The following is a 26279-nucleotide window of genomic DNA, read 5'->3' on the forward strand; positions in this document are numbered from 1 at the left end:
TATAAAGTTACTTTTTTATACAGTGGCCCCACAAAGTTGTGTCTGTCGAAGATAAAAAAAAAATGCTCCATTTTTAGATCCAATTGGAGATTTATTTTCATGGGATTTTCTTATTAGATTGTGTGCCTTTTTTGAGTGGTTAGAATAGGGGAGTTTGTTTTCCTGAACTATATTCTATAATTGAGTAAGGATGGGGGTACATAGGAGATTGACAAGGAATATTCTAAATACCAAATTGGTCCATAATTAAGTATTTTTCTTTTGGAGACTGCAAAAATTTGAAACAATTATGAACGATGAACTAGCACAGATAGGAGCAAGTAAAGAAGGCAAGATAGCAAACCAGCAATTAGAGGATGTGAAGGTTTGTGACTAGTCATTATGCACTTACTTGGATTTATAATGAGATGTGCATGATTCATATTTTGTGAATAGGACAAAACTGAATAAAATACCAATATTACTTGTTGATTTACGAAATGGGTTAGAGTTGTGGGGACAAAATCTTGTGGAACATCCTAATATTATATGTAGATTAATGTATGTGATTTAAGATAATATACACATTATATTAATGTATTTGAGTTAAAATAATGTATACCTATATTATATAAATATATATATATATATAACCCTATTGTTTAGGAACAAGAAAAAGAAACAATCATTTTGTTCTCCAAGACATAAGCATACTTGTTAAATCTCCTGTATTTATATGCGAGCATGTAATTTCTCTCTCTTTTTTTTTTAAAAATTTGTGATTGTTATTTCTAACATACTGATAAAAGAATATGTGTTGTTTGTGAGGATGGTTTGAGGATCTTATGAATGAAGAAGAAAATATTAGTCTTCTTGTTCAGAAATTAATATCATTATTAATCTTGAAATGACTAAACATGTGCTTGATTACATTTCAAGATATTACATTTGGCTTCTTATAACAATTCTTACAAAAGAAATTTGCCTGGCAAGAGGAATTGGGTGGGGGTGGGGGTATGGGCTACAATGTAAAGGCATTACATTTGGTTTCTCCTAACAATACTTACAAAATATATGTTGATGGATATTTTTTTAATCTCTCCCCCACTTAATTAATTTTTACATTAATCTCATCTTACATCATTATATTTTTCTCTTTCTTACCCTTTTCACCACCTATCACTTTTCTTTCTTGTTTTATAAGAAGAATATCCTTTGAAAAATACTATTGTAATATGGGCCAAGTAAAATAAAATAAATTGCACACAATAGATCAAGGATTGTACAAATTCATGGTATTGAAGGGGCCAATCCACTTTTACCTAAACACGGCGTCCCCCATGGCCCCACGACAATGTAGAGTGACAATTTCCTTTTTTCTGTAGACTTTCATCAGTTTTATTTTTAAAAAAAGAGAAGAAAGTAATGGTGGTGTGTGGGACTATCTTAGGCTACAACGCGTGGCTTTCCCGACCCAATGAAGAAGCAGCTGCAACTTGAAGTCTAGTACTAGCCTTTATGCTTCCATGTCCTCCCTATATTATCCCACAAGATAAACCGTACACATTTTTGTGAAGTGTAGTTACAACATGGACCACTTCAGAAAGAGGTAATTGCCTTGCTCAGTGCTTATTACACTTTTTTTAATTATCGGTTAAGAAATCAATAAATAAAATGTTTTTATTGAGAAAGTACAATGGAAATTACGAAAGGGTGTGCTATTGTACTTTCTAATAATAATAAAAAAATCATTTTTTGATTGTTTTTAAGACATTAATTAGCATTATAAGAAGCAAAGCTTTCTCTTTAAGTTTTTAACTCAACAATTACATATCCAAGATTTGAGATTATTGATCACTAAGTTGGAATAACCCATGTCTGTTAATTCATGCATTGGATAGTTGGTTAGCTTTTTTCTTATTTAATTATTTGATGTTAAAATGATCTATTTTGTAGTTAAATTATAATATAAACACATGACATTAAAAGATGTATCTATTGATGCTCTTGTATCCACACTGAAACTGACCTCTATTCATCAACAAGTGAAAAAATAAGAATAGAAAACTGATATTGGGATGAGTTCAACGTGCAGCCTAAGGCTCTATTTATATCACGCTAAGGATACCAAATTTCTGATCAAATCAAAATCATTATTGATAGTATCCTTTTTTTAACTATATTATTTCTACCTTTTATTGTTAATCATTCAGCAATTGAAATTGAAGTAATAATTGACCAAGTCAAACTTGTATCTAACCGTCTTTTCAATCTACAAAATCACACATGTTTGTTTCTCTTCTTTCACCAAATCTTTCATATTATTTATATTAATATTTTTAGTGCTAGCAAAAATATAATAATATTTCACCTTTTTTGAAATCAATTAATCATTTGATCATATTAACTTCTCTAATTTAATTAATCACCAAATATTAAAATAATTTCTTTAACAGAGATTAGAACACTCATTTGTGTGTGACCCCTTAGGTTCAATACTAAGCCGGTAATATATTAATCAAGGTAGGCGTCTAGCAACACTCCTTAACGTTCGGATAGCATGAAGTAGGATTTTACATTCAAGAACCATTAGAATAGTAGTGTAATAATTTCTTCCATCTTTACAGTTCTGGGTTAACTCTAGAGTATGGTATTACTGTCAAACTCTTTTTGAGTTAACTCATAATGACTTAAGAAACTCATTTTTTTTCATTTAATTTTCCTAGTCAAGATATAATTTTATTCATAGAGCTCAAACTCATTACCAGGAATTAATGAATTCCTTCTTGATTAATCATTATTTCTACATGTATTTAATCATATCCAATATCCATTCAACAAGTGCTCTAAAGCATTAGGTGTCTGGAATCAAAATACAACAAATAAAGCTATTATACCTTTTCTTGAGAATTTTCTATTGACAATTTATGGTAAATTTTAACCATTAGAAAATTTCAGTTGAGTCAGTTCAATTATCACATCAACATGTGACTCATCTATATATGCAAATTAATAAATGAGATATATTAATATTTATCCAATAAATATTATCGCATATATATTAATCTATCCGAATTATTGATATCAGTTTTACAATATCCTATGATCAATAACAATTTAGATTAAAATTAGAACAAACTTGTTTCTCATTATCATAATCTCTATTAAATAACAAGTATTTAATTTTAATCAAGGACATTATCAAATGGACTATTTGACAATGAAAATAAAATAATACTTTATTATTAAAATTAGAATTGATTACATAATGACTTGTATCGTGCACATACAAATTTATTTCCAAACAGTTATATGTTCTTATACCCCTTTAATACTATATTTTTTGCTAACAAAAAAACTCCTTTTTGTTACTGAAAATTTATGGAGAAGGAATGATACTATAAGCAAGGAAAAGATTCTGAACTCAAGTTACACACTTAGAGGTATGGATTTATGTTTACTTCACTTGATGAGACAAATGAATGACTTAAACTTATAATATGAAACTTTATCTTAATTCACTCAACTAACTGCTTAGAGTTTTACTCATTTTGGTTTTTAAGAGGTCATATATATTTTCTTATTTTATGTATGATCCTAACACACTTTTGTTTGAAAAGTAATTTTTTGAAGTATTTATGAACGCAATGAGCATAAGCTAATTTATATTTTATCTTTATTCCACTAAAAAGAACATGAGCATATAAATTAATATCGGGATATGTATGGAATTTCCCCTTTGAGGAGAAGTTTGGTAGAGAAGTTTTCATACTAAAAAATATAATTTTTAAGAAAGTCAATTCTTAAAAATATATAAAATATGTTTGGTAGAGAAGTTTTCATACTATAAAATATAATTTTTATGTATGTATGTACGTGATCGGGTATCCATATTAGTCGAGAATTGGGGCATGTGGGTCAGCTTATAGTTTGAGCTGCCCTGTGTTAACTATATCCCGCTACTGCTGGTGCCTGTATTGTTTATTTTTATTATTATTATTATTATTATTATTATTATTATTATTATTATTATTATTATTATATATATATATATATATATATATATATATATATATATGTGGCTGATCCCAAAAAGTCTTAATATGTTTTTTGAATTAAAAATTCATATAAAATTCTTAACTAAAACACTTGAGAAAAATTGATTCCTACTCCTCTCATTGGAAATATTTTTGTGAAAAAATAACTAAAATTAATTTCTAAAAATTATAATCTTTTATTTATTAAATGAATATCAAACATGAAAATTACAATTTCTCACTTTAAGATTCCGCGAAAAATAGAAAATTTCCGTCTATCAACCGCCCCTAAAGTTACAAAGTGTAGGTATATAGAGTTAACAGTTATCCAACAAATTGCATAACATTATTTTTTTTTTTTTTTAGAGAATTGCATAACAGTATTTGAGAAATATAATAATGGTACGTTTTTCCTAATCATTATTACGAAGAAAATGGGCTAACCGTTATTTTAAGACTAATAGTTAAATAGAATAACGATTACAATTTTTTTTTAAAAATGATTAGTGTTATTAATAATTTATCATCATAATTTTTAGTATAAACTATTTATTAATTCCTGATTTATTATACTTTAGAGTAATAGTTAGCATAATAGATATAATAATATAAGTTTCTCCACTGTCATTATTCTTTATTCTCCTCATCCTTGATCCTCCTATGTGTCTATGTGACTCTAAATAATGGATCTGGTTGTAAAATGAACATGAAAAAGATGGTTCAGACTACATGTAGGTGGCTTGTCTAAGTTTACGTAGACAGTTTAATTTTAATTCAGAACTTTTTTGTTATATATTTGAAAATATATGATAAAAAGTTAAAAATAAAATATTTATTATATTATAAAAAATATTTTAATCCTATTTTTTCAAAATAATTTTAAATATATAATATTTGTGTGACATATATTCATAGATAAATATTTACTCTCGAACTTGACTCGAATAAAAAATAAATATGATCTATAAAAAAATAAACATATGCTCTAAAGTGCAGACCGAGACTACTAATGTTTAGAAAATTTTGGTATCTGATTTAATTTTCACCACAAAAATCAAAGAATCTAACAAATCTAATAAAATCGGTATTTGGGGCTATGCCTCTCCTTGTAACAAAAAATAATGGGTATTTATGAGGGCTATGATTTATTACCGTCATGCTGAGAGCAACTCATGACAGCATAGAAGCTATGTTTTTATGACTGACTATATATCACAAACTTTGATTTTGACAATATTTTATGACTCCCTCGAATCACTTGGTGATTGGTACACGGGTATATCTCTTTCTCGTATTACACAATTTTCCCTAGAAAACGACAAATGATCACAAAGTTAATAACATCATCCATCCATCTATCCTCCAAGAAAATAGATAGTGATATCATTCAGATATTTTTAGTTTTGCTGTGTTGTTTTGTGCAACAAGGCATGATCGAATCTCTGTGCTATTTAGGTATTGTTGATTGTTAGGTCCCTTGGTCATGTGGATGCTTCACGTGGCCAACCCAGAACACATCAAGTTCCTAATATTATAATTAATCTTAATATTGCTTGAACCAATCTAATTAATGCTATATTTTCAACAATCCGAAGAAAAGGAGAATAAAGGTTTGACATAACGTACCATATTTATCAAATTAACATGTTAAAAAAAATCATGTTATAGAATGGGAAATGGTGATCTCAATCGGCCCTACATTTATTTGCTGCATCCCTTTTGGAATATATTTTTTACCAAAACATAGGATGCAAATGTCTCATCCTTTTCAAGATGTTGATTAGCTTCTTAAATAAAATTTTATATGATTTATAATTGTTATTCAATCAAAATAAATCAATGATCAAATCAACAATCTATTTATCATGAGAGATTGTGTTTAATTTTCATAATATATAAAATTTATTTTAGTCAACGATAATCACATACACATACTATAAGTAAGATTAATATCTAACATAATGAGTTAAAGGATATATGTAATCTCTAATCCAAGACAAAAAAATCAATATCATATTCAGCAGCTTTCCTTTTTAATCGGCCTGCAATTTGTCATTTTGAAGCTTTCTTTATAATTTATTAGAAGTGCTTTAATGTTTATTTAAGTCTAAAACAAAGTTTTAAGATGATTTTTTAAAATCAACATTTTTTACCATTAATTATTTTTAATCTTAAATAGTATATATGGTTCAAGCTTTTTATCTCATGGAAGAAAAGAAAAAGAAAATGAAATACAACCATTTGTTATTAGTAGAATAATATGAAGATAAGAAAAAAATGTTAATAAAGGAAGAAAAATGAAAAGATTTGTTGACTTTTTAATATATATAGATTGGAAGACATAAATAATCGAGGAGTTTCTTTTTAAGAAAAAAGTGTTTAGCTTTCCTAATATATTAATATTATTTATTAATTCTTCAAAAAAATAATTTTAAGTAATTACTATTTTAAAATTTTAAATATATTGTTAATAAACAAAATCATTTTTGGAGGTAGTGCTTAAAAGGAATGGATTAACTCTTAAAATTAATACTGTAATATAAGACTTCATTATATTTATATTTATTCTTTTTTCATGTGTATTAGATAATTAATAATCATACATCACAAATAAAATTAATTTTTAATCTAAGCAAAAAACGTTTTAATTAGTTTTCTTATCCTAATAACCTGGTGCTCTAGAGACTGTCATTTTAAAAGCATTGTCGATTGGATTGCAGTTAAAGTAACATATGATAGAAGATAGACCTAATAAAGTAGTAAATCATGCATCAATCAATACCTGTCTTGACTGATTTAATTACCCAAAATTTTAAAAACATTTAAGGTGTTGTTAATTAAGTAATTATAAAAAAAGTATTTATCATATGAGAACCTAAAAAACATAATAAATAATATAATTTTGTATATCCCAATAAAAATACTTATCATTGTAGTATTGTAACCAATATTCTAAGCATTTTCCAACATTCAAATAGACGGCCTTAATTATGTTAAAAGGCATGAGTTTGGCCCCAATTTTAATTCATCACAAGGAAGATTAATAGCTAAAAGAAAATGAGTTAGGATGCCAGCTACTACATTAAAAGTACATCCGTTAAATGTATTGATAATTTACTTTGATTGGCGAGTATTTAATAGAAGTAAAATAATACAGTATTATATTTAGATTAAATTATGTTTATCTGTAGTATTTGTAAAAAATTATTTTAATATAATTATTAAATAAGAGTATATTAATGAAAATCCAGATTTGATTAAACATCAACGCTTTGAAAGAAAAAAGAAAAAAAAAATTAAAACATTGCTCTTTCTCTTACTTTTTCTCAATTTACACTACTTTCCAATTTAATTGACTTTTTTCCTCCTTTTTTGTTTTTTAATTTAAAATATTATAAAATATAAATATTATATTATATAATTTTTTTAACTGGTTTTAAAATTACTTATTTATTAAATTAAATTTATAATTTTGTTTTTTATTTTTTAAAAGAAAAAATATACAGATAAAGAAAAATAAAAAAATTGGATAAAATTAGAATACAATTTTTAAGTTACTTTGTATGTACTTTTGTAGTTAAATTTATGTGTTGTTGATATTTTTTTGTTACGTCGTTAATTAAAAAAAATAACAAAATTAGTTAGTAGTATTAAAATAAACTAAAAAACATAGTAAAAAAATAATTAATACATCTATCTTATACAATAGACATAAAATCTTAAAGAGTGGTAATTGTTATATTGAAAATATCTTTAAAAATATTTATTGAAAATATCTTTAAAAAGATCTTTAAATAAAAATATCTTTAAAAATATTTATTTAGCAATTATTTTTTGCTTAAGTGATAAGAATTCATATTTTTATTATTTATTATAGCCTGCAATATTAAAAGAAAAAATTAAAATATTCAAAAGATACTGATAACAACTAAATATGTAAACATGGCAAGAAAGTCCCGTGGGTATTCGTTCGAATTCGTCCCGACTCTGACGGGTAATACCCGAGTTGACCGGGTATGGGTTCGGGTTCGGGTTTTCTCTGATAATCAAAAGTCGGGTACGGGTATGAGATTACTAGACCCGTCCCGACCCCGAACTCGAACTCGCTTCGCCACTTAAAATCTTTAGAATTTTTGCATAATTTAATCAAAAGGCATAGAATTTTTATTACTAGTTAATTTTATTTTAGAATTTTTACATAATTTAATATTATTTTCTTAACTATTTTTATAGACACACGCGCTATAATAAATTTATTGATATATAAGTAGTTAAAAATAAATATTTAACAATCAATTTATTTTTCCTAAAATCAAATTTTTAATATTTTTTTACAAAGAAAAAAAATATTTTTCTAATTTGAATCGTGTATGGGACGGGGTTGGGGATACCCGATACCCGACGGGTACGGGGATGAGACAATAAACTTAAACTCATCGGGTATCGCGTACGGGTATGAGAATATGTTGGAGAGTCAAGGTAAGGGAGTAGGAAGACAATACCCGCCCCGCCCCATTGTCAGTAGGGGAGGATCATGATCCAAGGAGAAAGAGGACGACAAAGGATCGTCCCGTTGATGTGGAATTTGCAAGTAACATGATGATCATAACAGAAACAATTGTCCTAACATATCTCCATATTAAGTTTTTTCTTAGCCAAGTGTAATTATTTAAGTATTTTATTGATAATGTAATATAATGTTCTTCTATAAATAAGTCGTTAAATAAAAAATCTTCTTATTTTTAATTAAATCTAATGACATAAACAAACTAATTATATTTAGTAATATAATTATTAAAAATAATTATATTAAAAAATTCAGATTTTAAATAAAAATATTCACCTAAAAAATATGTTAAGTAAGTTAAATAATAAAACAAAAATAATTATATTTAATAATATCATTTTCTTTAAAAAAAATAAAAATAAATTATAAAATTTAATTTAATAAATAAGTAATTTTAAAATCAATTAAAAAATTTATATAATATAATATTTATATTTTATAATATTTTAAATTTAAAAAAAACAAAAAGGAGAGAGAAAGTTCCAAATAATATATTTTAGAAATTAAATTAAAAAATAATGTAGATTGAAGAAAAACAAGAAAGAGAACATATATTTACGGAAAAAAAAAAAGAAAATAATATCTAGTGTAGCAAATGATCTATCAATATCATTCTGTCAAAAAGCAAAAAGCAAATGATCTATCAACTACCCCCGGTTATATATGATGTACTTTCCTCTATGAAATATTATTCATCTTATTATTTTTAGTTCCTTTTATTTGTTTCTTTGAACTATAATTATTTATTTTGAATTTTAAGAATTAATATAATGCCTTTTAATTGTGTTTCTATTTCTATTTAATTCATAAATACTTTGCACAATTACCGTAAATGAAAATAATAACAGAAAATATATTAGAAAGCTAATTTTTTAATATAAATAGGATTTTTAATAGAAACTAAAACTAGATATAAAATCTTAATTTTAAAAAATCTAAATAATCAGTAATTATAATATTTAATAATTATGTTATAATTATTAATACTCTTATATTTGACCTTAATAATTTGTATCTATTTATAAATAAGTTTTTTCTCATTACAGATATATTTTTTATCTTACATTTCATCAAATTTTGTTATAATAATATATTATCTATTAAATTTAAAAATATAACTTGAGACATTTTATATTTTTATTATTTTTAATTTAATTTTATCATACAATGCTTGATTGATATATATATATATATATATATATATATATATATATATATATATATATATATATATGTATATCTGCAATAGCCAACAGGAATCGAATAACTCAAACAAACAAGTCCCATATTAATGCGAAAATGTACTATGGCACGCGTGTGCATTGTTTTGTGTGCAATTTGTGAAAGCAATTGTAGCATTAAGGCCCCGGCATAAAACTAGAGGGCAAAGTTACCAAGGGGATTTGGATAGGAACTAAAAAACAAAACAGGACAGACTGGCATGTCCACACCTATGTATGATGAAAGGAAAATGTTTAAATTGCAAAATCTATGCATTGCTTAATGATCAGAAACACACATGGATCTGTGTGGCCATTATTTTTCCGGATCAGAATTTTGGAATCTTGAAGACTTTTGGATTTGTTTTTCATTTTGGATCCTATTAATCAGTGTTTGGACATTGCTTAAAAAATAATTAATTTTATTATTAACTACACTTGAATTATATCAGATCATAATAGTTTGCTTACTAAATTCCAACGATCTCAAACAAAAGAGAATTGTGAAATGTGTTGCAACCTTTTTCTTGTAAAAATCATTCAATCTTCTGTTTAACCAGTACTATAGATATTTTTATTAACATTGTCCTTTATAATTTTTCAAGTTCCTACAAAGAGCATTTTTCTCTTGAACTATAAGGGAAAATGATCCATTCATCGGGAAGTTTCTCATCCTTTCATCTTAATTCTTTATGTTTTCTGTAATTATTACTGACAACTCATTAAGAGAGACTTCAAGTTTCTCTTCTGTTTAACCACTTTGATATTTATTTAATTTAATTGTACTTAATAAGGTTCCTTAGCATCCTCTCCTATTTTTTCTCTTAAATATGTATGTGTAAGGCAAAGGGCAGGAGGGAAGCACCAAAAAGAGTGAAGATGGGACACAACTGACGTGGGAACATCCATTGGATGCACCACAGATCATGCTTTCTTTTTCTAGTTCATACATAAAAATTCTTTCCTTGAACAAACACATAAAAGTCATCAAAGCCTTTTCCATTTTCAAACAAATTACTTATTTTCCTCTTATTTCACTGGGAGGAAATTCAATAGAATAATTGAAATCCATAACTTTTTTTAAGGTTGATCCTGAAAAACAAAACTGCTATCCAAGAGAATCAATTTGAATTGCCATGCACTTCATATCAACCAAAAAATGAAACCTATGTAATATATATATATATATATATATATATATATATATATATATATATATATATATATATATATATCAGGGTGAAAAGCAAGGTATATTTTTCTTTCCTTTTTAAGAGTAAAATATATTTTTACTTTCTTAAAATATCTCTAAATTTGACTTTTAGACCCTCTAAAACTTTAATATTTTTTGGTCCTTATATTTTAAAAAGAAACACATTTTTTAATTATTGATGAGACTATCAAAGAGATCCAACTCTAGTCCAGTAAACCAGTTGTTATAAATTTTTTATACCTATTTTTTATTTTTATGAATAAAAAAAATATTGACAAACTAAAATCATATTGTTTTTTTAAAAGTATATTAATTTTTTCATATAAAAACTAAAATCGAATTTCAAGATATTTTAAGGGGTAAATATATTTTATCCCTTTTTATTGATAAGAGGGATCTTTCATCTGAAGTAAAGGAAACTTTTTTATTGTTGAAAAATCTAGTCAATTTTATTTTTTTCACAGTTTGAGGAGAGGCATATGCAACATCCATGACCCTCACAAGAGAACAATTGAGCATGTGTATGGCCCCCCCTCTCCATGGAAGCAGTCGTTATCAATTTCAAATCCCAAGCCAATGGAATTTATTTACTGCAGCAAAGAGAAATTCACTACTATGGAATCCCAATGACCACCTGAACTGAAAAAAAATTGGTACACACTCTGGTGAAATCTCAAACACAACAGATCTCTAGATATTGTTCTGCATGTACGGAAAGGAATAATCAAATCTCAATCGTTGAATATCCAAAAACAAGCAAAAATTTTAAAGGGAGAAAGAAAGAAAGAGGTGGTGGTAGGTCCTATAGGAAAGAAGCACTAACTTTCATTGTTCATGCATATCTTGATTAAGTCCTGCAAGACTTTGTCTGGAATATCTTGTTCACTGGCCTACATTGGCTCATGTTTAGGAGTGTCATTTGTTTTTATTATATGCAACTTTGTGGTCCCCACTCCCCTATCCTTTCCCACATTACAGTGAACTTACAAGTATACAAAAATATATTAAATTAAAGTATATGTTTATACAAATACAAAAATATTCATATAATCATATTATAACATCCCCCCACCCCTCTCTCTCTCTCTCTCAAAATCATTCAGGCACTCACACACATATACAGACACATTGCAGCTCCAGCTTTTCCCTTGCTTCCCTCTCTCACACAGCCTGTCATGCCTAATTATTAACCCCTTGATTCTTGTTTTAAAATTTGAACTGGTTGCTTTGTTGTTTGTGTCTAACTAAAGGGTTGAACAAGAACAACAAAGAGTTTTTCATGTTGTTTCTATGAGCTTTCTCCAAATTCCCCTTGAAGCGCACACTAACTTGGATTGATCCTTCCTTTAACTTTCCTTTTCCAAACATGACTCAAGGAGAGCCATAGAGAATTGGCCACTTGTTTTGTTACAATTGGTTTTATTAGCGAGACTAACCTATGGGAAAAAATGCTGGCATGAGGGAGGAAGATGCTCAATGAACTTCATCACAGAAAGCTGCAATTTTGGTACTTCTTACAACAGGTGATCTTTTACATCAACAGGCATATCAAGTTTTCATGATAAAAGTATTTTTATTCTCTTTTTTTTTCTTTGGTGTGGAGTTTCCAAACAAATATGGTGAGAAGGTGATGCAATTCTCAGATTTAATGCTTCTTATGTTTATCATCAACTGAGAAAATTGATGGCCATTTCTGATTGCTCTGGAAGTGGTATTCATGTCCATCCATGGTGATGCATAAAAAAGTTTCAAGAATAACATAAAAAGAAAATTTTATGTTGACTTGTTTGTTCATGTTCTTGACATTTAAACTCCTTGTGTTTTTGTGAATGGTGTAATCTTTTAATTTTCTTGAATTCTTTTCTGAGTCTCTGTTTGAGCTTCATCAGATAAAAACAAAGTTCGGTTTTTGTCTTACCTTTAGTTTCCTTTTCTTTTCATGGAGCCTAGCTTTATAAGGAACAATTTGCAAAATGAACACTTTTCTGTGCCTAATTTCTAAGAATAGTAAATCAAGTTCAATGATATGGGCCTTGCCTTATTGCTAGTGATGCTTTCATCCCACACACAGACCCACATAAATACCTACACCTAATGTTCATTATTTCATTCTTCTTCAGCATAATGGAAATGATTGTTTACACTTTTGAACCTTTCTAAGCAAAATTCTCTGTCCCCTCTGTACTTTTGGTTAGTAAAGTTGCCCCTGTTTTGACAAATTTATTCAAACATCAAACTAGTACCTTTGCAATATATGGCTCTATATCTATGCACCTAAAAAGGAAGCAACAGAATCTTGCATTTAATGTTTGCACATGATATGAAGCTTATGTTATGACTAGTTTTTTGGGATTTCGATATTCCATGTGAGTTCTTTAGTTTCTTCACTTTCAAATGAATTAATTATGGTATAATTACCTGTTAAACATTGTTTCTGTTAGTATTTGATGTTTCCGGACATTATTAATTAACATTAGAAACAGATAAAGAAATGATGTTTCATTCATTATTTCTGTTGAGCATAAGCATATAATAAAAGTCATTTTTCCAATTGCTGATGCATTACTCAACACTCACTACGCACAGAACTTAAAAAAGTATTATTTTTCCTTTACAGGCATGGGAACTAAAATTGAATATTCCATAAATCTTCTAGCATCCTCAGTAGACAGCAACAACTTCATTGTGGGTGGTGTGGATGTCTGGGAGCATTATCAGAACAAAGGAGAGACTAACAAACATTGTAGTATTGGAGTGAATAAATTGCAAGATCCAATGGATAGGATGCTTGACAGAAACAACATAGAGTCCATCAAAAAGACAATGCAGATGCATGAGGAAATCTTCAAATACCAGGTATCACATCCATGATGTAAGATTTATCTTCTCATCTTAACAATACAAAATTCAGGTTGCCATTCAATTTGTACCAGAAATGTTGACATCGGGTGGATCAGAAGGCTTGCTTTGGTTCTAAATTCATGTTGTGTCATGATTGAATGTGTGGGAATAACACATTAGTGTCCCACATTGTTTGAATTAATGAATTTGGGTCAATTGGTTACAATCCTAGAAAGTTAAGTGTTGTTTGGTGTGAGAAAATACTTTAAAAAATATAAAACTGTTACCTATTTTTTTTTTCTAAAAAATTATAAATGAAACAGTAAAAACAATTTTACTTTTTATTGTTTTCACTATATCATGTATCAACTTTTTTTTTAAATAAAAAAGTGACATTTTAATAAAGAAAAGAAATAAAAAATTTCTCGAACCAAATACTACCTACACTCCAAAAACCCAACAGAATTGGAAGCAAAGTACTTATCCCTCTTGCCTATTACACCAATTAAAAAGGGTCATGTAAAGGGAAAAAAAAAACTGACAAGTGTGTTACTTTTTAACCGTGTGTTACTAGCTTTTGATTGGGGAATGGGGGATAGGGAATGAGAAAGAAGAGGGACGTGTGATTTCAATCCAACAGAATGAGAGACTTTTCACCTTTTTATTAATCTTTGGAGGGCACTGTACATAAATTGCTAGTAATGTACAATCATTATTCTTTTGACTGTGACCATGCTGATGCCAAAATCAATGTAATAAGATGTCCTATATTCTGTGACACCTGTACTGTCTGTATCCATGGCCAAATTTCAATAATTCAATAAGCCATACTAATTATTTGTTCACAATTCCTAATAAACACCACATGTAACATTATTTTGTCAATTTTGTAGAGATCTCTTTTCACATCCCAATGATGTTTTTATTGTGTGAGAAAGAACAATATGGCATGCTGAAATTTCAAGCTATTACTAGTTGGCAATTAATTATGAGTGTTTGGAATTTGTAGGTGAGGGAACTACATAGAGTATACAGTGTTCAAAAGATCCTTATGGATGACCTAAGAAAGGAAACAAAACAAAAGAAATTTTGGACCCCTATGAATGGCATAGACATAAGCCATTCTCATTTCCTTCAACAACAACAACAAACTACTACTACACTAATTTCATATGGGCCTGATTTCCATGTCCAAAGTTTGAGAGAGGACTTATGCTCAAAGGAAAGGAGTGGAAGCTGTTCTGGAGAGACCATAAAAAGGCAAAGGGGTTTTGACCTAGAAAGGCCTGCTGAGAGAGACATTTTTGGTGGCGGCTGTGATGAACATGAGGCAGGACTTAGCTCCTACACTGCACTAGAGAGATGCAAAATAAGCAGCAACAATGATGATGGTTATGATGAAGACATGGAAGTGGATTTGACTCTAAGCATAGGAGGAGGAAGCCAAGTTAATAATAAGAAGAATAGTAGTAGTAAGAAACCTTATCTGCTTCCATTAGGGTGCTCAGACTCACCCAATGGGAAAACTAGGGAGCTAAATTCTTCTGTCTCTTTCCAATCAGATAGGGTGGGAGATTTCAGTGACCCCACCACCCCTATGAGCAGCTCAAGTGTGACATTTGATCAAGAGAGAAAGGGGCCACATTGGCTTTCTCAAGGTTTAAAGCTTAAATAGGAGAGTTTTAACTTGTTTGATTGTATTATGATGTATCCTTCCTCCTCTCTCAACTCTACATGGACCACGGAATTTTTATGGTTCATGTGTTCAGATTCCTAGACTAGATTTTCTTTTTTACTTTATTCCAATAAATGGATAACTTATACTCCCATTTCTGAGTGTCCCTTTCTGTAAATAGGTAGAGAAAGTTTGATGTGCTTCTTAGTTCTTAAGTTACTTTCTTGTCCTACATATTATTTTCAAACCTAAATGCTATTTATTGTAAAAGCAGAACCTAGTACTACTTGGCACTACATGTGAATTTAAGTATACAAGGAGTGGCCTTTGTCATAAGACTATATCAAATCAAAATGGTTAAGGTTCCCTTTTGGCCCAAATTCTTGCTTTGAAAATGATGTTATTCTGAACCTTATTTTGGAAATAAAAATAAATGCACCACCACCAAGTAGGATAAGAGAATCAAATGGCAAGTGGCAACTTCTCAAAAATGGATATCAACATCATTCCTTTACACGTTGTGGAAAAAAAATCAGTCTTCCAGAAGAATGTAGTATATAGTATGTACTCAGTACTCCTATTAAAATCACAAATTCATGACACTTTATATGAATAGTTATTTTTTGCTATTTTAAAAAAATGATAAAAATAAGAAAAAAAATTGTCAAATTAACACTATGTTTGGTTTGGAAAAGAAAGTGGTAGGAAAGAAAGTGGAAGGAAAGAAAGTTAAAGGAAAGAAAGATAGTAGAAAGTGGAAGGATTGTCTTAGTTGTTTGGTACAAGGGAAAGTGGAAGGAAAGAAAGTTAAAACTTTCTTTTCTCCTGTTTGTTTGGATGGAAAGTGATAAGGAAAGGAAGAGGTACATTTGTGAAATGACAAAACTAACCTTATATAAATATTAAAGAGGGTGAAGAGAATAAAATATATTTTAAATAATAAAGAAAAAAAATAAAAGTCAGACACAAGCTTAATATTGAAATTATATTTTTTTTATTCCTTTAAGATAAAATATGTCAACTTATCTTCAATAAAATAAAATTAGCAGTTTTTATAGCATTAATTTTTATTAAGTTAAATTAATAATGCTCAAAAATTTCATTTGTTCAGCTAGATATCAACATAGATATGCTGCAATTTGCAAATTTCTTATAGCAGGTGTGCACTAGAGTGTGAATAATAAGAATTATTTTGTTTGAGAATAACATTCAAAGATGCTCTCTTATTTTTTTTAGCTCTGATAAGGTGTGGTTCAAGCTGTGTTTTCAATTTTCTTTCATTCCTGTCAGCTCTGGTTTTTTTAGGAAAGGTGTCTCATTTCATTCTTTAATAAATTTGTACTTGGCTTCCTTGTATTTGTATCAAGGTGGTGCTAGTAGTTGGGTGGGATAAACCATGTTGTAATGTCTCTTGTAACTCAATTGTTGGTACCTCTCTGGTACCATAATTTTAATACATTATTTCTTTTGCCTTCTCAAAAAAAAAGATAATGCTCAAGCAATGTACCCCTCAATTGAACCAGTTGTTCAATTCCTCATAGATAAAATTGAAATCTTGGATGAGTTAGTGCTAAAGCAACATCATTCTATTTATATATAAATATTGAGTTTGAGTATTATGATGCATATATTGGCCAATTACACTACATGTTATAGTGCAAATTAAACATAAATGACAGTCTAGTTACACAATATTAGTATACACATCTTTGCACTATAGCTCCAGTTGCTTGCTGCACTTCTACTTGTATTGCACTAGAGGTGAAAGCACCTACATTCAAACCATATATTAGTTACTACTATTATAACACATTGAGATGATTAAACATCATGAGCATAAAAGTTCAGTGTTTTTAAATCAACAAGACTCTCAATTTATTCTTTCAAAGCCTCAACCAAATTTCTTTCAAATATCTAACTGCATCAAATTGAGTTTATGCAGAAAATTATGCAGTAAAAAAAGACTACGCCACTTTCACTTAGACCCCTTGCCAATATAAAATCTCCACAGTAGCTTCAAGGCATAAAAAGTCTAATATGAAATTACTATAAGACATAAATATGAGGTATAGATTATTAATGAACTCTAAAATATATTCAAGGCCTGTACCACTAGCTCATTGTTATTATCCTTTGCAAAATGCATATATAAAAACTGTGACTGCAGAACATATTGTGTCAAAGTGTGAAAAAATCTATAAATTTATTTAGTGTAATAATAAAATATAACATTGTGTATGTAAATATAGTATAATACAAAAACTTGTAAACAAAGGGAGATGACTCAAACCTTTCAGTTTCTATTGAATGCACACCTCTGAAGGATGGTATAAGGCTCCATCATCAAAATCATCAATATAGTACCAAAAGGGATAGCAGACTCCAAAGCATATTCAAAAGTAGCATAACAACAAAAGTCACAGGTTACCATGCATCTCCAGTCATAAAAACTAATAATTTCCATCTTAAGTCATATATATCCCAAAATGATAATTAATATAGACTAAGTCATAAATTAATAAGGTCTCATATGATGCCTTAAATATATACAATCCCAACAAAAGAGCATATCCACAACCACTCCAAAAAAGCAATCCGTTATAGGCTGTCATTAGTAAAGGCATCACATGATGTCCTAAATATATAGGACCAAAAAAGGAGCACTACCAATGCTCTTAACAAAATATACCTGCATCAGTCATCATTTGAATGAGAGCTTCTCCTCTCATATGAGGTGGTACGCCAAAAAGCTTACGTTTTTTGTGCTCATTATCACATAAATGGTTATAAACCTTCATGCGAAATGGATCTGTGACTCTTAATTCCTCTAAAAGATCCCATACATCAGATTCTGAATAATGACGAGGATGAGTTTGTTGTATCACAGTAACTTGTTTTTCAGCAATTTCAACTTGTTTTTCAATGACTGCAACTTGTCTTTCAGCAACTTCAACTTGACGCTCTGCAACTTGGTGCAGCTCCTTAGAAACAGAATTTCCCTCTTTCAAAGCTTCAGCAATTGTCATGATACTTTCATTCATTCGCTCATATTGATCTTCAACTAACTCAACCACATTTCTCTTCCGTTTTGTACCCCTTGAAGTATTTAAGCCACTAGGATTTGTTTGACCATTTTGTGGACTAGCATCCTCAAAGTTGGGGGGTGAAAATTGGTTTTCATCAAACATACCAACATTTGGCACATACATTTCTGTATCTTCAAAATAGTTATTCAAGTCAATATTCTCCTTCTCCCATTGTTTCCTCCTTTCCTTAGCTGTTTTCGCAACATTTCCTTTTGCCCTATCAGTTGCAAATAACTCAGTCAAGATGTCATAATGCTTAATTTGCATTTTTCTCCATCTTGCAGCATGTGGCTTTCCCTACATAAAAGGTAAAAATGACAAGTGATCAATTTGGTACTTATAATTAACATAAAAGTCAAGTGATCAAATAAAGGATAAGAATGCTAATTACTTTAATCAGCTCTTCCCAGACGTCGTCCTCAGCATCAAATTTTCGAGTTATTGAATTCCAAGAGAATCCACTTAAGCTATGGAACAAGTCGTAAGCTTCAGCAAAATGATTTTTTAGTGTCTTCATTCTATTCTTTATATGATTCTTTGTGATATTTGGTCCAATTGTAGATCTTAAGGCTTCGACCATGTTGTTGTATGCTTGTGTTGTCCAAGCACCATCGTGCCTATTTCCCTTATTTGCCTCTTCACCCAAAGCATTCAACAACATTTGATCCATTTCATCATTCCATTGTAGGCTATCTCTACCAGGGTGATTAGAATCTGATGGAGTGGTTTTTCCCTTTGGCATTGTAGTAGCTGCATATAAATTTCAAAAGGACACAAGTTGATGTATCCATTTTCATATGAATATTAGCTTATGAGAAATTCATCCACAAAAATAACATGAGTAAACTAAGAAATATTAGTAATGCATACCACTGGATAATTCTACTACAACATAATCATGTTCATGTAATTTCCCAAAACCATACACAAATAGAACACAAGTTTTGTACTACATTCTACACATGTAGTCACATTACACAAAAAAAAAACAACACATTAGAAATACATATTACTTATATAGTGTTATCATATTGGATAAACATTCCACATTCTGATAGCAACATCGTCCCTTAAAATTGTTCCCAATCTATAGTCATCATCACGTTGTTGTTGTGGTTGGGATCTATCAATCTCTTGTTGAAGTAACTCACGATCTACTTCAGCAATTAAGGTCTCATCAACATCAACACCCATTAAGAAGTTATGCAATATACAACAAGCAAGTACAATGTCTGTCATGACTTCAAATGAGTAAAAGGGTTCGGTGCCAGTAGATAAAATTGGAAATCTTTTCTTTAGTACTCCAAAACATCTCTCAATAACATTTCGAAGTGAAGCATGGCGATGATTGAACAACTCCTTAGAATTTTGCGGGCTGCGAGTAGAATATTCCTTCAAGTGATAACGAACACCTCTATAAGGTGTAAGCACCCCACGTTTTAGCATAAAACCGGCATCCCCAAGATAATATTTTCCTACAAAAGTTGTGATATAATTTATTATTTGACGTGTTAACTATTATAATTCTAAATTGTGATACTTAATAGTCAAATCAAATTAATAGACTACTAACCTTCAGGAATTTTTAGAGAGTCTTCCCTACTTAAAGCATCTTTCAAAATCCTAGAGTCAGATGCTGTGCCTTCCCACCCCGGTAAAACATAAGTGAATTTCATATCAAAGTTACACGCAGCCAAAACATTTTGTGTAGGGTAGTCTTTTCTTCCACGAAATCGTGCGGCTTCCGCTCTTGGGACCTTTACCCGAATATGTGTTCCATCTATAGCTCCAATGCAATCCTTTTTATTAAATTAAATACGCAATTTGATTAGTGATGAAATTGTAGGATGAATTTGTGAGGCTAAACATATTAAAGTGAATTTAAGGCATAAGTACCTTAAAAAAAGGATAGAATCTGCTATTGTTTAATATTTGTGGAGGTACATCCCTACCAGAAGGTTGGACTAGGAACTCATCTTCTAATGAAATGATGGCACGTAAAACATTGTGAAAGTGACGGCTAACAGTCTCACCAGAACGGCGGAAGAAGAATGACACGGTGCGATTTTTCACATTATGACCAATGATGTGTAGGAACTTAGCAACTTGTTCTTCAACTGTGGATCGTATAGTATCCTTCACATAACCAGTTCCCCTCAATTTATGACACAATAACATAAATGCCTCAGGTCCCATTCGTATTATGTCTCGGCATTTTTCAGTATGTACTAATTGTCTCATTAAATCGAGACGTTTACGCTCCCTTTCATGACTTCCATGACTAATTGGACTACGAATGAAATGTGACATTGTTTGAAGCATATGTAACGCATGAACAATATAGCACAATAAGACTACAGAACAAAGACGCTGTTGTTTGTCGAATCCTCGACGAAAATGACTTAAATTTTGCATGCCAAGATTAGTTAAATGTTTTATTTTGGACTGCTCTTCCTTTATACCATCCAATGCATCACCAAACTTGTCTTCATTATTAATTAAAAACTCCATATCAGAGTATAAATGTTAACCTTCAATGAATATACATTTAATAAATCAATGAGTTTTGATATATTTTTCAATACACATTCAAATAAATAAAGTATATATAATAGAAGAATCAAAATAAAAAAATGACCATTTTAAGACTAACTATCAATTGGACCAATTTTTTTTTTTTTTGGAAAAGGCCAAGAAAAGTATATTAAAGAGGGCATAAGGCATGCTTGAAACAAATACACAGTACACCACTTGTCTAGTGCCATCCCACTCACAAGGCTTTTCTTCTCCAAATGAAACAAGACTACTCCTATACCATACCCTGCTAGAAAACTACCCAAGCCAAGACAGCAAGTAATCACCCAGCATAAACACCAATTTAAGATCCGTAGCAAACAAAGCAAACCTATTAAAACATTCCCCTCAATGGCATCACTTAACACAGTAGCATAGATGTAGAAAAGTTAGCTCCTACTAGTACTACCCTTAACACAACCAGTCTTCAAAGATAAATCTCCAGACAGTTGAACCAATTTTGATAGAGAATAAGTGTAAAATATTCAATCATCCTTTATCACAACAAAGTTAAAAATCAGTAGCAACAACCCACAAACAACACAAACTTCATTAGATTTCATAAATTTTTCAAAAAATAAAATAAAATAGAAAGCTTTTCAAATGATTTACAAGGAAGCAAAAGCAACATAATGTGTGCCAAGTAGACAAAGAACACGTACAAAGCACAAGATCAACAACAACACATTTTTATTCAATGACATCAAAGAAACCCATATGAGAAGGAAGAATAGGGATGGTACCTTACAAAGCAACTGAAAGGTTGTGGAAGTAGAACAAATGAAATGGACCAGTTTGATTTTGGAAGGTAAACAAGAACCAGAGCAAGCAATTTTTTTGAAGGATTTTGATTTGAAGGGTATTCAAAAAGACAAATAGAATTTGATGAAAGAGAAGGGCATTATTGTCCTTTTGCCCAAAATTTTGGTCGCTCTTCCCGCTTTCCGTCCAAAGTAGCGCGGAAAGGATTTTTGGGTGGGGTCCACATAAAATTTTCTTTCCTTCACTTTTTAAGGTTGTTCCAAACAGTGGAAAGATTCACTTTTCACCATCTTTCCTTCCTCTGACTTTCTTTCCTTCCCCTTTCCTTTAAACCAAACATAGGCTAAGAGTGATATCCGGCAGAGGTGTAAATAGTACAGCAGTACTGAAAATTTGCTCCCAGATTGTGTCCCTTGTTGCAAAATAAATTGTGACAAAATGCACTATTGTGTGCCCAGAAGTTGTATCTTTTATGTGGTAATGGGGTTGTTACTGATTCATTTGTACACTCTCAATGCAAGTTGTTTGAAATGAAATATTAAACTCCTTAGTCCTTTCTGAGCAAAAGATTTTGAACACTTGCTAATTGATGGGACCTCATGACACAAGATAATGTTAGGCAATTTCTTGTCTGCTAGACTTTGGCCTCGTTTCTTTCCTTCATAAGGGCTAATTACACGACAACCCGAAAATACTCATGTGTTTCCAACATTTTATTATGCTATCTACTTTATAGAATTTTGGTCAGTTTTTTGGCATCGAAAAAATTCTTCAAAAGTGGTTTTATTTTAAAGTGAATCTGTACGGATGTATACCTTTAAATTTCTATACATGAAAATGGCAATGAATGTAATCAATGATAAATGTATCCTTACTTTTACTTGCTTGTTTCAAATGAGTCTCATGCAGTTATCCACTAAGATTGACTCAGTGACTGGGAATTTGAATAATTTGCATCAGTTATTGAGTTCTAAATTTTAATCTCAATACTGCTATATATTTTGTATGTAAAAGAAAGAAGCCTCGATTTTTTTCATCTTGAATTCTCAGGTGATGTTATATATTGTTAATAAAAAAAATATTTATACAATCAATCCGTTAGAATTCTTTTTGAATACAACTTTTAAAATAATTATTACAAATAATAATTAAGTATATATATATATATATAGTATAAAAGATCATTTGTTTTATTAGTGTATTTTCATTAAATTCTTTTATTTTTGTGCAAGAAATGAATCTGCAAAATTTCTCCAGAGCATAATTGTCAAATTTGTGAATCGATTATATCGTACGATTCATGAACAAAATCAATGAAAAACTTAAAAATAAATTATTCAGTACCAAAACACCAAAACATTTGTTAACTAATACTCAAATTTCACATGTCATTTAGGAAATAGTAAACTCCAACAATACCATAATGCCGTCATAAGCCAAAAGTCGTCAGTAAATTCGCAAGTCATAATTTTTTATATGTTCCAACTAAATGATAGTTCATTCTGAGTGTACTAGCCCACATATTGTTTGTGGATATATCTAACAATAATTACGTTTAAAATGTAAGCTATTGTCAAGAATAGTAGAATGGTCCCACATAAACATCTTGTTTTTCTGATTTTCTTAATTACCCTGAGGAGCCACATAAAGTTACTGTATATGAAGCCTGTGCTTAAGATGAAAACCGAGCAATACAGCCAAATTATAAGGTGCATATAATATGATATCACTCTCTGAGGCACGCTTTCATTTCAACAAACACAAACAAAATATATATAATAGAGGAGCCAAATAAAACTTAGTTTATGACTGAGAAGTCCTTATCTTGGAGGAAGGAAAACATAGCAATGGAACAAATAAATAAGTTACGCTTTAATTTATTTCCATTTAACAATTTATGTATTTCTATTTTCTAACATGGACATTTCAATTTCTTGATAATAACTGATGAAAGGAAAATCAAACCGAAGAAAAGAAAAAGAAAATCAACGATTTAATTAACACATGTCCGTGTTACTGTTGAAACTGTAGTAGAGGTCATTTTAATGCAAGTTGTCTTAAAATTAATGTCTCATATAAGACACCTGACTTATTTAGGGATTAATAAATAAATAAATAATAATTAAAGATTAAATTATAATTGGGTTGAATAAAAAAATTGATTGTTAATGGGAATAGTGATTATAAAAGAGGTTAATACTCACTAACCTGAAATAAGGTCTCTATTCTTAACAAAAAAAATGTTCTCTCTAGCCCGAAAGAAAGAATAATCAAAGGAAGCAAAATCTTATTTTGTCTCCTCTTCCAAAGAAGCAAAGTACACCAAAAATCAAAAATAAATATTACTATGGAGAAAGATATGCATTTTTTATCTATTATTTGTGAGAATTATATATTTTAACATCTTATTGATTTTTTATAATTGTTAATCTAGGGAACCCTTAAACATGTGGTATAAGAGAGTGTAAGTTATGAAATTTATGATTTTTCAAAAATAATTTATTTTCTCTCAATTATACATAAACTCTAATTATGAAACTTAGAAATTTTATTTTATTTTATTTTTTCGTTGGAAAGTATGAAATTTTGATTGTTTGAAATTGTTTTTCCAAAACATTTTACAACGTATGGACAAAGAAAGAAATCACAAATCTTCTCTTTATGTGTGTGCTAACTTGGAAGTGTTTTCTTTCTTTTAATTATGGAGAAAGTGGGTAGGGAAAGTCCCTGCCATGTATGTTTTTTTTTACTCGGAATGAAGGGAATGAAAAGCCAAAATCCTTTACCAACGTTTCTTTTTCCCTTTTAAAGTGAAAGAAATCTTTGGAATTATTATTAAACGTGATTAAAGGATTGAAAATTTATAATATGCAATTAAATTAACATGAATGCTTTAAAATTATTGATAGTAATAAATATGTATATGTTATATATTTGCTTGAATGTGATTGAATTTTTATTATTTTATTGGTTATAATGTGAATGTATGATATTTAATTATTTGGCCTGGAATGAAATTAATAAAATGATTATGAATTGTTAATAAGAATAAGTATGTGCAAGCCATATATTTGATTGGAATTAAGTGTATGATGAATTTGTTAGTCACCAAAGTGGCTAAATTTATAAGGTTATTTAATTTTAAATTAATGATTATTTCAATTACTCATAAAATAATGGATGCTAAATTATATGATTGTTGGTTTATGGGTACATTAAAATTAATTGTTATAAGACATTTATGGATCACCCAAAAGTTGATTAGTTGTTTTTATAATTAATGAATATAATTGTAGGCTATTTGTGTATATCATTAGTCTTATTTATATACCAAAAGGAAATAGGTATAATTAATTGGTGCATATTTAATTGTCAAATAATGTTAAGAGTTTTATTAGCATCGTTATGTTTGTACGTGTGTTGGTGTATCACCCAAAGGAGAACTTTAATATACATTGATTGTTATCTGAATGAATTATATGTATGATATGTGTTTTATGTCTTTAAACGCTTATGTGAAGTTAATTATGCAGTACCTGTTCCCAATTCATTGAATTCTCATGTATCATCTGTGTCAATTTTTAATGGGCTTTACTTCTCTGACTGGAATAAGCAAGTCCAATTTCATGTCGGTGTTTTGGATCTTGATCTTGCTATATTGGAATAGAAGCCTACTGCTATTATTGATGCTAGTAGCAATGAAGAGAAAGCTTATTATAAAGTCTGGGAAATATCTAACAGACTCAGCGTAATGTTCATGAAAATGACTGTTGCATATAATATTAAGATAACTCTCCCTAAGATCGATAATGCTAAAGAGTTTATGGGGTTAGTGGGAGAGTGCTCTCAAACAGTTGATAAGTCTCTTGTTGGGACATTAATGAGTACATTGACCACCATGAAATTTGATGGTTCACGTACAATGCATGAATATGTCATTGAGATGACAAACATTATAGCAAGACTTAAGACCTTAGGAATGAATGTGAGTGAGAACTTCCTTGTTCAGTTTATTCTAAACTCATTACTGTCTGAGTATAGCCTATTTCAAATGAGTTATAATACCATGAAAGATAAATGAAATCTGCATGAATTGCACAATAGTTAGTTCAGGAAGAAACGAGGCATAAGAATCAAGGAAGTCACTCAGCCAATTATGTAAGCCACCAAGGGAATCAAGGAGCTGAAAAGAAATTTGTGAACAAGCATGATAAAGGCAAGGGGACATTAAAGATCAATGACGGTGTTGTACAAATCTAGAATAAGGCATCAAAGAGCAATAATTGTTTTCTGTGGGAAATCTGGACACTTCCAGAAAGATTTCC

At 29.6% G+C, this 26279-nt stretch overlaps 2 protein-coding genes across 4 annotated transcripts; one reads left to right on the forward strand and one right to left on the reverse strand.

Moving 5' to 3' along the window:
• The first annotated feature begins 12080 nt into the window (after positions 1 to 12080).
• LOC114388570 lies at positions 12081 to 15751 on the forward strand. The gene is made up of 3 exons (XM_028349118.1): positions 12081 to 12539; positions 13634 to 13872; positions 14867 to 15751. Exons 2-3 carry the CDS (start codon positions 13636 to 13638, stop codon positions 15530 to 15532), a joined length of 903 nt encoding a protein of 300 aa, XP_028204919.1. The 5' UTR covers positions 12081 to 12539; positions 13634 to 13635; the 3' UTR covers positions 15533 to 15751.
• Positions 15752 to 17041: 1290 nt separating this feature from the next.
• Positions 17042 to 22222, reverse strand: LOC114387641 (putative nuclease HARBI1). 3 transcript variants are annotated; one of them, XR_003661363.1, is made up of 4 exons: positions 21936 to 22222; positions 19010 to 19368; positions 17823 to 18915; positions 17042 to 17303 (listed from the first exon to the last, which is right to left on the reverse strand). XR_003661363.1 is itself a non-coding variant. In XM_028347848.1 (4 exons), the coding sequence occupies exons 2-4, from the start codon at positions 19358 to 19360 to the stop codon at positions 17227 to 17229; spliced, it is 1122 nt and encodes a 373-aa protein (XP_028203649.1). In that variant the 5' UTR covers positions 19361 to 19368; positions 21936 to 22222; the 3' UTR covers positions 17048 to 17226. The 3 variants fall into 3 exon arrangements, 2 of the variants coding, with proteins under 2 accessions (XP_028203649.1, XP_028203650.1); XM_028347848.1 differs by having other exon boundaries at positions 17048 to 17303; positions 18222 to 18915; XM_028347849.1 differs by lacking the exons at positions 17042 to 17303; positions 17823 to 18915; positions 19010 to 19368 and adding exons at positions 19422 to 20093; positions 20192 to 20417; positions 20515 to 20908.
• Between the last annotated feature and the right edge of the window lie 4057 nt (positions 22223 to 26279).

The sequence above is a fragment of the Glycine soja genome, chromosome 15 (assembly GCF_004193775.1).
Source record: "Glycine soja cultivar W05 chromosome 15, ASM419377v2, whole genome shotgun sequence".
NCBI lineage: Eukaryota > Viridiplantae > Streptophyta > Magnoliopsida > Fabales > Fabaceae > Glycine > Glycine soja.